Raw genomic sequence first — 13,481 nt, forward strand, 5'->3', positions numbered from 1 at the left:
TTGGTCGACTGCACTCACCAGGGGTGCTATTCAATTACTTTCCCTACTGGTTCGCAAATGGGAGCCCGTCCACGCATGCGCCCGGCCTTCTGTGCATGTGTTGTGGTCCGCCAGCAGCCTGCAGAGCTGGCAAAGGAGTCAGACAGTGATGAGGCATAGGTGAGGCCAGGGCCATCGGGGAATGAGGTGCGGATTAGTCTGAGTTGCAGGGGGATTTGAGCTGGTGAGCTGCATTGCTGAACCCACATTGATCATGAAGCACGACCAAGGATCAGAAGCCAGACTGCAGCTGCAACATTAGCCATTTCAAACCCCTCCAATCCATACATGCAGCAGACTGTCACCCACTATGAAGATGTAGCATGACCACGAACACGAAGTCAAACAACAGCAATGCAGCTCACCAGCTCAAATCCACCTGCAACTCAGACTAATCTGAGCACAACCAAGTCCCCACCCTAACAGGACACACCCTCAGCCAATCAGAGCACAAAAAAAACCCCAGCCAATCAGAGCACAGCCAAGCTCCCACCCAATCAGTTCAAACCTCCACTAGCAGTTAAAAAGGAAGAAACAGCTGCGATCACACATTGCTCCCAGAAGCATGAAGCTGAAGCCTGAAGATGACGAATGAGACTTCGTCGAAAGGTCGCCAAGACACTTCCAATTTTACGCGGGAGAAAACCCGAATAACCAAAGACCTACATACAAACACCCGCAAAAACCTCAGAAAACAGATACACACACACACACACACACATATATGTAGGTCTTTGGTTATTCGGGTTTTCTCCTGCGTAAAATTGGAAGTGTCTTGGCAACATTTCGACGAAGTCTCATTCGTCATCTTCAGGCTGGTGTTTACAGCTTAGTGCTTCTAGGAGCAATGTGTGATCGCAGTTGTAAACACCAGCCTGAAGATGACGAATGAGACTTCGTCGAAACGTCACCAAGACACTTCCAGTTTTACGCGGGAGAAAACCTGAATAACCAAAGACCTACATATAAACACCCGCGAAAACCTCAGAAAACAAACCAATATATATATGTATGTATGTATGTATGTATAAAATATATGATAGGGAAGAATAAATATATTTATCTTTTAATGATGTCTTTAAAAAAATAAAAAAGAATATAACCAGAAACAGAGCAGGAAATCAACTGGCAGTAAACAGCACCCATCAGGGATTTCAGCTGACATGGTAAGTGATTGATTTACAGTGTGTTGACTTTAGCAAGCATCCAGCGGCACCAAAGTTCAGACTGAAACATTTTCCTCTGCCTTTCTTGCAAAAGCCTTTGTGAGCTTTCCCTTCGTCAACAGAAGAGGTAAGGGATATCAATCATCGTTTTTTTGGGGGGGAGGGGGCGGATTAAAAATAAATAAAATAAGCTCAAGTATTTTTAGGGTGAAACCGGCACAGAGGGTTTGATGGCCGCCACTCAAGGCAACCGATTTGTCGTTCAATCGGATCGTGCCGTTGCCACGAACCATCGGGTGACGATGGAATTCAACCGCTGGATTTTTATTTATTGTTTTGATGCTAACGCTGCCGGCTCAGCATAACTTAGTGGGGGAAAAGACGATGGAAACCACGGTTTGTTGGTGGTCATTGCGTTGCAACGGAAAACTGTGTGAAGGGAAGACATTTAAAAGGGGTTTCTTCCAGCCAGTACAGAGGGACGTGGTGGCTCAGGGGCTAGGACATTGAGCTTGTCGATCGAAAGGTCGGCAGCTCAGCGGTTCGAATCCCTAGTGCTGCCGTGTAACGGGGTGAGCTCCTGTTCCTTGTCCCAGCTTCTGCCTAGCAGTTTCGAAAGCACATAAAAATGCAAATAGAAAAAATAGGGACCACCTTTGGTGGGAAGGTAACAGCGTTCCGTGCACCTTTGGCGTTGAGTCATGCCGGACACATGACCACGGAGACGTCTTTGGACAGCGCTGGCTTTTCGGCTTTGAAACGGCGATGAGCACCGGCCCCTAGAGTCGGGAACGACTAGCACGTATGTGCGAGGGGAACCTTTACCTTTACCTTACCAGCCAGTACAGGTGGCAAATTGGTTTGCACGGCAGAGAGTAAGATAATGGAGGAGAATCTACGTGTCCCCAGGATAATGTTGCAGGATCCATTCTGGGTCGGTCACTGGGAGCAGAGATTTTGTCTTCCGAGTTTTCGGATTTCGCGCTGGAGCCCATCCTCGGGAAAGTTCTCTCTAGCAAAGTGTGTGCTTGTCCTGTGTGCAGCTACTACAAAAACCAAAAACAGCCAGGGAAGTGGTTGGAGCTTGGGAAACAGGCCCTTTGTCAATCACTTCCCTGGCTGCTTTTGTGCCTGATCGTCCAACAATCTTAGTATTGATGATGTTACCTAGTGTGGTAACGAGATGTCTGCAAGAAAGCAAGCGAGCTCAGAGACCACCAAGGATCTCACAGTTCTGTTGGTGGGAATCTAGTATCTTACGAACTTTGTGCAATGCCAACCATGCCTTAGCCCAGTCTGTGTCTCAGAAGTCTGTTAAATCCACCCACTCTTGAATATAAGTGAGTCAAGTCTCCACCATTGCATTTAGATTTTAGAGATTCTCAATCATCCAGGTCATGGTTGTCCCAAAGGTGCTTTTTCGGGAGGCAACTGGACTTTCCTTGTTTTTTTTTTCTTTTGAAGACGTTTCGCTTCTCATCCAAGAAGCTTCTTCAGCTCTGACAGGATAGTAGGGAATGGAAGGATTTATATTCCTTGCAGACAGCTGGATATTTGCATCCTTTTAGAGGGTCGCTGAAGCACTTGGAGGTTTATCGGTGTCCTCAGGGTCACCGGAGTGGTGCTCCTGGCTCCTGTCGCCTGCAATTTTTTTCCCTCTGGAAATCCACTTCTCCTACTCCCACGCCATTCAAAAGGGAGAATTGCAGAGCAAAAAGTCTATAGAGCAAAAAGTCTTCAAAAGGAAAATACGAAGAAGTCCAGTTGCCTCCTGAAAAAGCACCTTTGGGACAGCCATTGTTATACAGATTAAAAGAAGTTGGAAGGGACCTTGTAGGTCATCTAGTCCAACCCCACCCACTCCCGCCCAAGCAGACCCTACACCATTTCTGACAGTCCAGTCTCTTCTTGAAAGCTTCCAATGATGAAGCTCCCACAACTTCTGAAGGCAACTTCTGTTCCATTGGTTGATTGCTCTCACTGTCAGAAAATTCCTCCTTATTTCTAGGTTGAATCTCTCCTTGGTCAGTTTCCATCCATTATTCCTTGTCTGGCCTTCAGGTGCTTTGGGGAATAGCTTGACCCCCTCTTCTCTGTGGCAGCCCTTTAAATATTGGAAGCTTGTTATCTTGCCTCCCCTGGTCCTTCTCTTCACTAGATTAGCCATGCCCAGCTCCTGCAACCGTTCTTCATATGTTTTAGCCTCCAGTCCCGTAATCATCCTGGTTACTCTTCTCTGCACTTTTTCTAGAGTCTCAACATCTTTTTTATAGTGTGGTGACCAAAACTGGATGCAGGATTCTAGGTGTGGCCTTACTAGGACTTTATAGAGCGGTATTGGTACCTCGCTTCGTCTTGATTGTATCCCTCTGTTAATGCAATTTAGGACCGCATTGGCTTTTTTGGCTGCCGCCACAGACCGTTTGCAATTAGTTGATTCCTTGTCTGGAAATCAATTAGTTGATTTCCTGCCTGGGCAGGGGGTTGGACTAGAAGACCTCCAAGGTCCCTTCCAACTCTGTTATTAAGTTCTGTTATGTTAATAATAATAATATCAGAGTTGGAAGGGACCTTGGAGGTCCAACCACCTGCCCAGGCAGGAAACCCTACACCATTTCAGACAAATGACTATCCAACATTTTCTTAAAAATTTCCAGTGTTGGAGCATTTACAACTTCTGCAGGCAAATTGTTCCACTGATTAATTGTTCTAACTGTCAGGAAATTTCTCCTTAGTTCTAGGTTGCTTCTCTCCTTGATTAATTTCCACCCGTTGCTTCTTGTTCTACCCTCAGGTGCTTTGGAGAATAGTTTGAATCCCACTTCTTTGTGGCAGCCCCTGAGATATTGGAAGACTGCTATCCTGTCTCCCCTAGTCCTTCTTTTCATTAAACTAGGCATACCGAGTTCCTGCAAACGTTCTTCATATGTTTTAGCCTCCAGTCCCCTAATCATCTTCGTTGCTCTTCTCTGCACTCTTTCTAGAGTCTCAACATCCTTTTTACATCGTGGCGACCGAAACTGGATGCAATATTCCAAGTGTGGCCTTACCAAGGCCTTATAAAGTGGTATTAACACTTCACGTGATCTTGATTCTATCCCTCTGTTTATGCAGCCCAGAACTGGGTTGGCTTTTTTGGCAGCTGCTGCACACGGCTGGCTCATATCTAAATGGTTTTCCACTAGGACTCCAAGATTCCTCTCACAGTTACTACTATTGAGCAAGGTACCACATATCCGGTACCTGTGTATTTTGTTTTTATGTTATGTTATGTTATGTTATGTTATGTTATGTTATGTTATGTTATGTTATGTTATGTTATGTTATGTTATGTTATGTTATGTTATGATTCAAACATCCCAACCGTATCTAGTGGACTTTACTCTTTAGAACCCAAACTGCATTTTTTCCATATACCGTATTAAGAGAATTGGGTTCAATAGATCATGTAAACCTGTGCAAATCTTCTTGTCTAGATCAAGGACATCTCATCTCAAGGACCCCGTTTCCAGTCAAACAAGATGATTTTCTTCTGGCGCTCAGCGGTCTTCTCCCTCACCATCTCCTTGGTCTGGTGTGGCATCAAGGATCTTCACGGTCACTTTGATCAGGTGGGCGAGGGGGCCCAGTCCCTCCAGGCTCGTGGCCTTCTCAGGAACGAAACCCTTCGGGTGACGAACCTGTCCCCCGAATTCCATCAAGAAAACACGGTGACCAACGACTTGAGCGTGGAAGAGGAGGAGGAGGAGGACTACCTGGACTTCGACAAGATCTTAAGCGAAGATGATGACTACATCGATATCATCGACAGCATTCCAGATGCGATTTCTTACGTCGACCAAGGAAATGTGCTGGCTCTCTTTCGTGGGAAGACCAGAATCCAACGCCTCAACATCCTGAATGCTTACTTTGGCTTCAACCTCTACCGAAGCATTCGGGACCACGTCAACTCTTCCGATAATATCTTCCTGGCTCCGGTTGGTATCTCCACCGCCATGGCCATGCTTTCGTTGGGACTGAGAGGTCAAACCCTGGAGGAAGTCTTGGATGTCCTAGGTTTTGAAGACTTTGTGAACGCCAGTTCCACGTACGACTACACGACGACTCACAACCTCTTCCACAAACTCACGCACCGGCTCTTCCGGAGAAATTTTGGCTACACCCTCCGGTCGGTCAACGACCTCTACGTCCAAAGGCAGTTTTCCATCCTGAGTGAGTTCAAGGACAATATGAAAAAATACTATTTTGCCGAGGCTCAGCTGGCTGATTTCTCTGATCCAACCTTCATCAAGAACGCTAACGAGCGAATCATGAAGCTCACCAAGGGCTTAATTAGAGACGCGCTCGTTAACATACACCCTGAGACGCTCATGATGATCCTCAACTGCTTATACTTCAAAGGTAAAGCAAGAAATATCAGCAAAGTTGGGTTTTTTTTTCATACGTATAGAACATAGAATAATAATAGGGTGAAAGGGACCTTGGAGATCTTCTAGTCCAACCCCCTGGGGCCATGGCAGGAGTTCCTTGTTGTGACCCAGGCCCAAGTAGGTAGTAATAAACTTAGTCCGTGGAAAAACAAACTTTATTCAAACAGCTGGGAATTACTTCATTCCCAGCGTTGTTCAACTCAAAAGTAAAACAAATGCCTCCCAACACAAATTCCTCGGTTATCTAACAAACCTTAGTCCAATTAGGCAAACTGCCAAAGGCCCTTCCTGGCAAACGTCCAGAAGCCACAAAAACAAAGACGTAGACGAAGCAGAAGACGGAGCAGAAGACAAAGCTACAATGTTGTTTTCTGGCAAAGCCCAAACGCCGTTGCTCGTCTGTTTTAAGCCTTATGGGAGAGGCCAGTCATCTCTTGGCCCTACTCCCGAGTCGTCCTCTCTGCTTGAGCTGCTCTTGCCTTCTGGCAGCTCTTCTCATGCGTGCATTAGGAACAGGCTCCTCCTGTTCCTCTGCCTCACTACTATCAGTCTCTGGAGGCTCTGGAGTCCGCATCTCACTTCCCGATGGCCCTGGCCCCACCTCAGCCTCATCGCTGTCCGGCTCCGTTGCCAGCTTAGTAGGTTGCTGACGGACCACAACACTCCTATGCCATTCCAGACTTTCTTTGGGCTTGATGGGATGGGTTACATGTGATCGTAGAAAGAATAACTATAGAAAGAATATCTCTTACTGTATCTTATAAGAGCAAAGAATGTGAAAAGACCTATACATAAGCTAGCTCTTGGTTTACAACCCTTCATTTAGTGACCAAAGTTACAACAGCAGTGAAAAAGGTGACTTATGACCGTTTCTAGGAGCTTTGCAGTATTCCCATGGTCACATGATCAAAATTTGGGTGTTTGGAAACTGGCATGTTGTTATGACAGTTGCGATGTCTCGGGGTGTGTGTGTCACTTAATCGCCATTTGACCAACACCTAAAGCCAATTTATGCTGAATAAATTCATTTAACATTGCTTCGTTAAATGTAGGTTGTAGAATCAGGTGTGGCTCGGTTAACAACCTCCCTTTGCTTAGCAACGAAAATTTGGGAACAAAATTGTGATCGTTAAGTTGAGGACTACCTATATAAAGAGCCGTGGTGGCGCAGTGGTTAGAATGCAGCATTGCAGGCGAATTCAGCAAATTCTGCCCACATACCAGCAGTTCAAACCTGACCGGTTGAAGGTTGTCTCAGCCTTCCGAAGTGGGTAAACGGAGGACCCAGATTCTTGGGGGCAATGTGCTGATTCTGTAAGCCACTTAGAGAGGGCTGTAAAAGAACTACGAAGCGGTATCTGAGTCTAAAGGCTATTGCTATTGCTTCTTCCTCTGCAAGGAATATTCAGCCCCGGCGGACTTCACAGGGAGTCCAATGTTATCACAAAGAGTGACAACATTTGAATTTCCTGAGTCAACATTCTGAAAATAATATTTTTTTCAAAAAACAGTTCACGATCCAAAGTTCTGTGCAAGCTGCACGACTGTTATATTTAAGAACGGCTTAATTTGTCACGCAAGAAAAGTTACATCAGATACCACTTCGGTATCAACAAAAAACAGAGCAATTTACCTTGAAAAAGAGAAGAGAAAGCCTGAAAGCCGTGTTGAACTTCAGAAATAAAAAATAACAGAGTTGGGAGGGACCTTGGAGGTCTTCTAGTCCAACCCCCTGCTTAGGCAGGAAACCCTACACCATTTCAGACAAATGGTTATCTAACATCTTCTTAAAAACTTCCAGTGTTGGAGCATTCACCAACTTCTGGAGGCAAGTTGTTCCACTGGTTAATGGTTCTAACTCTCAGGAAATTTCTCCTTAGTTCTAAGTTGCTTCTCTTCTTGATTAGTTTTCACCCATTGCTTCTCATCCTGCCTTCAGGTGCTTTGGAGAAAAGCTTGACTCCCTCTTCTTTGGGGCAACCCCAGAGATATTGGAAGACTGCTATCATGTCACCCCTGGCCCGTCTTTTCATTAAACTAGAAATCCCCAGTTCCTGCAACCGTTCTTCGCATGTTTTAGCTTCCAGGCCTTTAATCATTTAAATAGAATAGAATAGAATAGAATAGAATAGAATAGAATAGAATAGAATAGAATAGAATAGAATAGAATAGAATAGAATAGAATAGTTGCGGTCGTTGGGGCCCACTTGTAGAAGTAGGTGAAACAGCTAAATGCGATCGGCCCCGGGGGAAAATGAATGACGAAACTCGTGTTTTCGTTGTGGTTACCAGGAACCTGGGAAAACAAGTTTCCGGTGGAGGCGACCCACAAACAGACCTTCCGGTTGAACGAGAAAGAGACGGTGAAGGTTCCTATGATGAAGATCAAAGCCAGCTTCTTGGCCACCGAAGACAACGAGCTAGACTGCAGAGTGTTGCAACTGCCCTATGTGGGGAATATCAGCATGTTGATTGTGTTGCCCTATAAGCTGTCTGGCTTAAAGGTCCTGGAGAACCAAATCAGCCCCCAGGTGGTCGAGAGATGGCAGAAGAGCATGACCAACAGGTATCCTATTGGCCTGGAAATCCTGCACAGCCCAAGTATATCGCACTCTCTGAGTCCGGTCTCAAAATGATTATTATGGTCTGGTGGTTAAGGCACCGGGTTAGAAAGCAAGAGACAGGGAGTTCTAGTTCAGCCTTAGGCATGTAAACCGGGAGAGGGACTTTGGGCCAATCAAAAGGAGACTGGGAGTTCTAGTTCAATTTTAGGCAGGAAAGCCAGTTGGTTGAATTTAGGGCCAATCAGCAGGAGACTAGGAGTTCTAGTTCCACCTCAGGCAGGAAAGCTGGCTGGGTGACTTTTGGGCCAATCACAAGGAGACTGGGAGTTCTAGTTCCACCTTAGGCAGGAAAGCCAGTTGGAGGACTTTGGGGCCAATCATCAGGAGACTAGGAGTTCTAGTTCCACCTTAGGCAGGAAAGCCAGTTGGAGGAATTTGGGGCCAATCACCAGGAGACTGAGAATTCTAGTCCGCCTTAGGCATGAAACCCAGTTGGGAGACATTTGTACCAATCACCAGGAGACTGGGAGTTCTAGTTCCACTTTAGGCAGGAAAGCCAGTTGGAGGACTTTGGGGACAATCACTGGTGCCAAACCAATGATCCATAAAAGAACTGACTTGAATCCGCTCACGTTTAACTTCTAATTCTCTCTCTAGAACCCGAGAAGTCGTGATGCCCAGATTTAAGCTGGAGAAGAGCTACGACTTGATCGAAAATCTGAAAGCAATGGGGATCGAGGAGCTGTTCACCCCGAGTGGCAACTACTCCGGCATCTCAGAGGAAAAAATCACCATCAATAAGGTAATCCAGCGTTGGCACAAATGAAAACGCCAGAGATTTTTTTAACTTTGCACGAGGGACGGAGGAGAAGAATTATTCTTCTGTTCGGGCCCGTTTGGGTTTAGGTGCTGTGGTCAGAAGGAGGCCAAGAGAAATATTCTGAGATTGTTAGAGTCGACAGGTCAGGAAAAAGGAGCATATCAGAGAGCGAAAGATGGACACAGAGAAAAAGGAGAGGACATCAAGAATAGACGGGCAGGGGGAAAAAAAAGATTTAATAACAGCCGCTTTAGAAAATTACTGGTCAGGTACATGGCTGAGCTACAGCAGCCCAGACAGAATCATTTATTTACCTACTTATTCAATTTTTATGCCAACTTTATTACTTTATAAACACCTCAAGGCAGTAAACATAAATTGTACTCTTCCTTCCTCCTTTTTTTCCCACAACAACCCTGTGAGGTGGGTTGAGCTGAGAGAGGGAGGGACTGGCCCAAAGTTACCTATCTGGCTTTCATGTCTAAGACGGGACTAGAACTCGCAGTCTCCTGGTGATTGGCCCAAAGTCACCTGGCCGACTTCCATGCTTACGGCGGGGCTAGAACTCATAGTTCCCTGGTGACTGGCCCAAAGTCATCCAGCCAGCTTTCATGCCTAAGACGGAACTAGAACTCAGTCTCCTGGTGATTGGCCTAAAGTCACCCAGTCAGCTTTGGTACCTAAGGTGGGATGAGAACACAGGTTCTCTTAGTGATTGGGCCAAACTCACCTGGCCATGCCTATGGTGAGACTAGAACTCCCAGTCCCCTGGTGATCGGCCTAAAGTCACCCAGTCAACTTAGGTGAGATGAGAACTTAGGGTCTCTGGGTGACTGGCCCAAACTCACCTGGCCAACTTCCATGCCTATGGTGGGACTAGAACTCCCAGTCCCCTGGTGATTGGCCTAAAGTCACCCAGTCAACTTTGGTACCTAAGGTGGGATGAGAACTTGGGGTTTCTGGGTGACTGGCTCAAAATCACCCAACCGGCTTTCATGGCTACGGCTGGACTACAACTCCCGGTTTCCAGGTCAGCGCCTTCACTGCCTTATCGAGCTTCGTTTGTGCTACTTCTGAATGTTTAACCTTCCTTATGACAGTTCAACCATCAAGGGACCATCACGGTGAACGAAGAAGGGACCGAGGCTGCCTCTGTGACCACCGTGGGGTTTATGCCCCTTTCAGCTCAAATCCGCTTCGTCATCGACCACCCGTTCCTCTTTCTGATCTACGAACACCGCACCAGCTGCCTGCTCTTCATGGGGAGAGTTTGCAACCCCAGCAAGCGCTAAGATCGCATCCGTGGGGGGACCAACTGCATGTCGCAAACGTGGGGATTTATTTACCCTATTCCTGGTTTTTATAGGTAGAGCCTCAGGTGAAGCACAGCACAGCTTTCCCCATACCCTCCCCCAAGCTGGTCCAGGTAGTCCTCGATTTACGACCACAATTTGAGCCCCACGTGTCTGTTGCTAAGCGAAACGTTTGTTAAGAGAGTTTTGCCCCGTTTTTTACGACCTTTCTTGCCACCGCTTGCAGTGGCTAAATTAGCAACACGGTTGTGAACTGAATCTCGATTTCCCATGGATTTTGCTTGCCAGGAGGTCGCTAAAGGGGATCGTGTGACACACACACACACACACACACAGGACATTGCAACCGTCATAAATAGGAACCAGCTGCCAAGCACCTGAATTTTGTTCATGTGACCACGGGGATTTTGCAACGGTCGTAAAGTGTGAAAAGCAGTCAGAAGTCACTTTTTCCCCAATGCCGTTTTGTAACTTTGAACGATCACTAAACAAACTGTTGATAAGTCGAGAATTACCTGCACCTGCCAGGTGTGCTAAGGTGGCCAACTCCAGAAAAGTGGCCTCAACACATCTGGCAAATGCCCTACTGGGGAAAGCGCGGGTTCCACTAAGGATTGTGCAACGTTGCCTGAATAAAAATATTACCGCAGAGGATGATTACATGAGAATTTGTACGCGCCACTGTTGCCCTAAAGGGTCTGAGGGGGTGGTTTCATTTTGCTTTGTGTTTGCACAAGTGGCCCTCTTTAGGGCACCCCCCCAAAGCATGCTGGATTAATTCTTTTCAAAGTAGGGGGCGCTTTTGGGTGCCACAAATCTTTGGCAGATGCATAGTATACACAAGAATTCAGAGAACATCTGCCAGGAGCAAAAAGAAATGGAAAAAGAAAAATTGCAGGGGATTAAAAGCTCTTTAGGGTTAAAGTTAGGAAGGAAGGGAGGAAGGGGGGAAGGAAGGGGAGAGAGAGGAAGGAAGGAAGGAAGGAAGGAAGGAAGGAAGGAAGGAAGGAAGGAAGGAAGGAAGGAAGAGAGAGAGAGAGAGAGAAAGGAAGGAAGAAAGAAAGAAAGAAAAAAGAAAGAAAGAAAGAAAGGAAGAGGGAGGGAGGGAGGGAGGGAGAGAGAAAAAGAGAGAAAGGAAGGAAGAGGAAGGAAGGCAAGAAAGGAAGGAAGGGAGGGAGGGAGAAGGAGAGAGAAAAGAGAAAGGAAGGAAGGCAAGAAAGGAAGGAAGGCAAGAAAGGAAGGAAGGGGGAGAAAGAGAAAGGAAGGAAGATAAAGAGAGAGAGAGAGAGAGAAAGAAAGAGAAAGAAAGAAAGAAAGAAAGAAAGAAAGAAAGAAAGAAAGAAAGAAAGAAAGAAAGAAAGAAAGGGAGGGAGGGAATTTTAAGATGGCTTCTGAGTCCTTTTAGGAGCACTTGTGATAAAACTCACTCTATCTCAATATCATTATGATTATAACATTCATTTATATTTAATAAAAAATGTGAAACATCTGTTATTAGACACGACCAAGAGGAGGTCTTAATTTTTTTTTATTCAGGCTTACGTCAATGTTGGGAAACTTCTGCCATGGCTGACGACTTGCAGCACCCAAAGAAAATGATGCTGAGAAGACCAATTCAAGGGGCTTCTGAGCTGAATAAGCAAAGCCCTCTATTACTACTTCTGTGCATTTGGTGGGGACCTTGGTACTCTCTGAGCTTGGGGGGAGGGGGGGCTTGCCTGCAGGCGTTTTATTACCTGACCAGCTAACATCATCAGTACCAGAAGAGAGTGGGGTTTGCGGAGTGGAGGTGGAGGAGGAGGAAGGCGACCAAGACTGTTGAGAGCACTGGTGCTCTCTGAGCTGGGTTGTTCTCCTGCAGACGTTTCATTACCAAACTAGGTAACATCATCAGGGCTAAAAGGGTGCGGAGTTGGCTACTGATGATGTTGCCTAGTTCGCTTTACGAAACGTCTGCAAGAAAACCACCAAACTCAGAGCGCACCAACAGCCCCTCATTTCAACCCTGAGCTACAAATTCTCTTCTCTCTCAGAAGCTAAATTACAAAATCCATGATTAAAGTAAAGGTTCCCCTCGCACATCTGTGCTAGTCGTTCCCGGCTCTAGGGGGCGGTGCTCATCTCCGTTTCAAAGCCAAAGAGCCAGCGCTGTCCGAAGATATCTCCGTGGTCATGTGGCCGGCATGACTCAACGCCAAAGGCGCACGGAACACTGTTCCCTTCCCACCAAAGGGGGTCCCTATTTTTCTACTTGCATTTTTTAAAGTGCTTTCGAATGGCTAGGTTGGCAGAAGCTGGGACAAGTCACGGGAGCTCTCACCCTGTTACGTGGCACTAGGGACTCGAACCGCTGAACTGCCGACCCTTCGATTGACGAGCTCAGCGTCTTAGCCCCTGAGCCGCCGCGTTCCATTGATCTATGATTAGCCATTACTTATCTATGATTACTAATCTATGATTAGCCATTAGTTATTGTGCAATTGTCCCAAAGCTAACATTTTATGGCCTGCTATAATATTATCCCCCCCCACACACACAAAACCGTCATTGCTTCTCTTTTTATTAATGCTTACTAGTTGATCCGTGGCTGTTAATATGCTCATTGGTGATTCGACTGTATGCAGAGATATTCCCTGTCTATCAAATCCGTGATAGCTCAGGCTGTTAGAAGCCTGTTATTAGAACACAGCAGCCTGCAATTACTGCAGGTTCAAGCCCGGCCCAAGGTTGACTCAGCCTTCCATCCTTTATAAGGTAGGTAAAATGAGGACCCAGATTGTTGGGGGGGCAATAAGTTGACTTTGTAAATATACAAATAGAATGAGATTATTGCCTTACACACTGTAAGCCGCCCTGAGTCTTCGGAGAAGGGCGGGATATAAATGTAAATTTTTTAAAAAATCGTCTTTTTCAAGCAGTCGTGAAGTCCTCCCACCACATTTTAAAAGGAAGAGATGAAGGAAAACACAACCGAGAACTGATGAGCATCACCAATTTTGCAAGGAAGCTAAATATTTGCCTTACCGACCCCCTAAATGTAACCATTAACTTCTGTCAATACTCAGGAGTGTATTTACTGAGCGACTAGCAGTTGGGGGGTGGAAAAAAATCAGATTAGAGCCTGTCTGATCAAACGCCAAAGTGACTTT

General features: G+C 46.1%; 2 protein-coding genes across 4 annotated transcripts in view; one reads left to right on the forward strand and one right to left on the reverse strand.

Annotated features, from left to right (window-relative positions):
- The window catches only part of PI4KA (phosphatidylinositol 4-kinase alpha), a 103,322-nt gene that overhangs the window by 52,897 nt on the left and 36,944 nt on the right, over positions 1-13,481 (reverse strand). The window lies entirely within an intron of this gene.
- Positions 1,226-11,182, forward strand: SERPIND1 (serpin family D member 1). The gene is made up of 5 exons (XM_058158134.1): positions 1,226-1,601; positions 4,682-5,606; positions 7,928-8,201; positions 8,857-9,001; positions 10,120-11,182. Exons 1-5 carry the CDS (start codon positions 1,545-1,547, stop codon positions 10,309-10,311), a joined length of 1,593 nt encoding a protein of 530 aa, XP_058014117.1. The 5' UTR covers positions 1,226-1,544; the 3' UTR covers positions 10,312-11,182.

Source organism: Ahaetulla prasina, chromosome 15, assembly GCF_028640845.1.
Source record: "Ahaetulla prasina isolate Xishuangbanna chromosome 15, ASM2864084v1, whole genome shotgun sequence".
Taxonomy (NCBI): Eukaryota; Metazoa; Chordata; class Lepidosauria; order Squamata; family Colubridae; genus Ahaetulla; species Ahaetulla prasina.

Excerpts from the sequence above, each read along its gene's own strand:
- SERPIND1 (XM_058158134.1), top strand. The coding sequence starts at position 1,545 with ATGCTAACGCTGCCGGCTCAGCATAACTTAGTGGGGGAAAAGACGATG. Across the intron at positions 1,602-4,681 it reads AAAAGACGATGGAAACCACG|ATCAAGGACATCTCATCTCA; the intron begins GTTTGTTGGTGG and ends CTTCTTGTCTAG. Across the intron at positions 8,202-8,856 it reads CAGAAGAGCATGACCAACAG|AACCCGAGAAGTCGTGATGC; the intron begins GTATCCTATTGG and ends TTCTCTCTCTAG.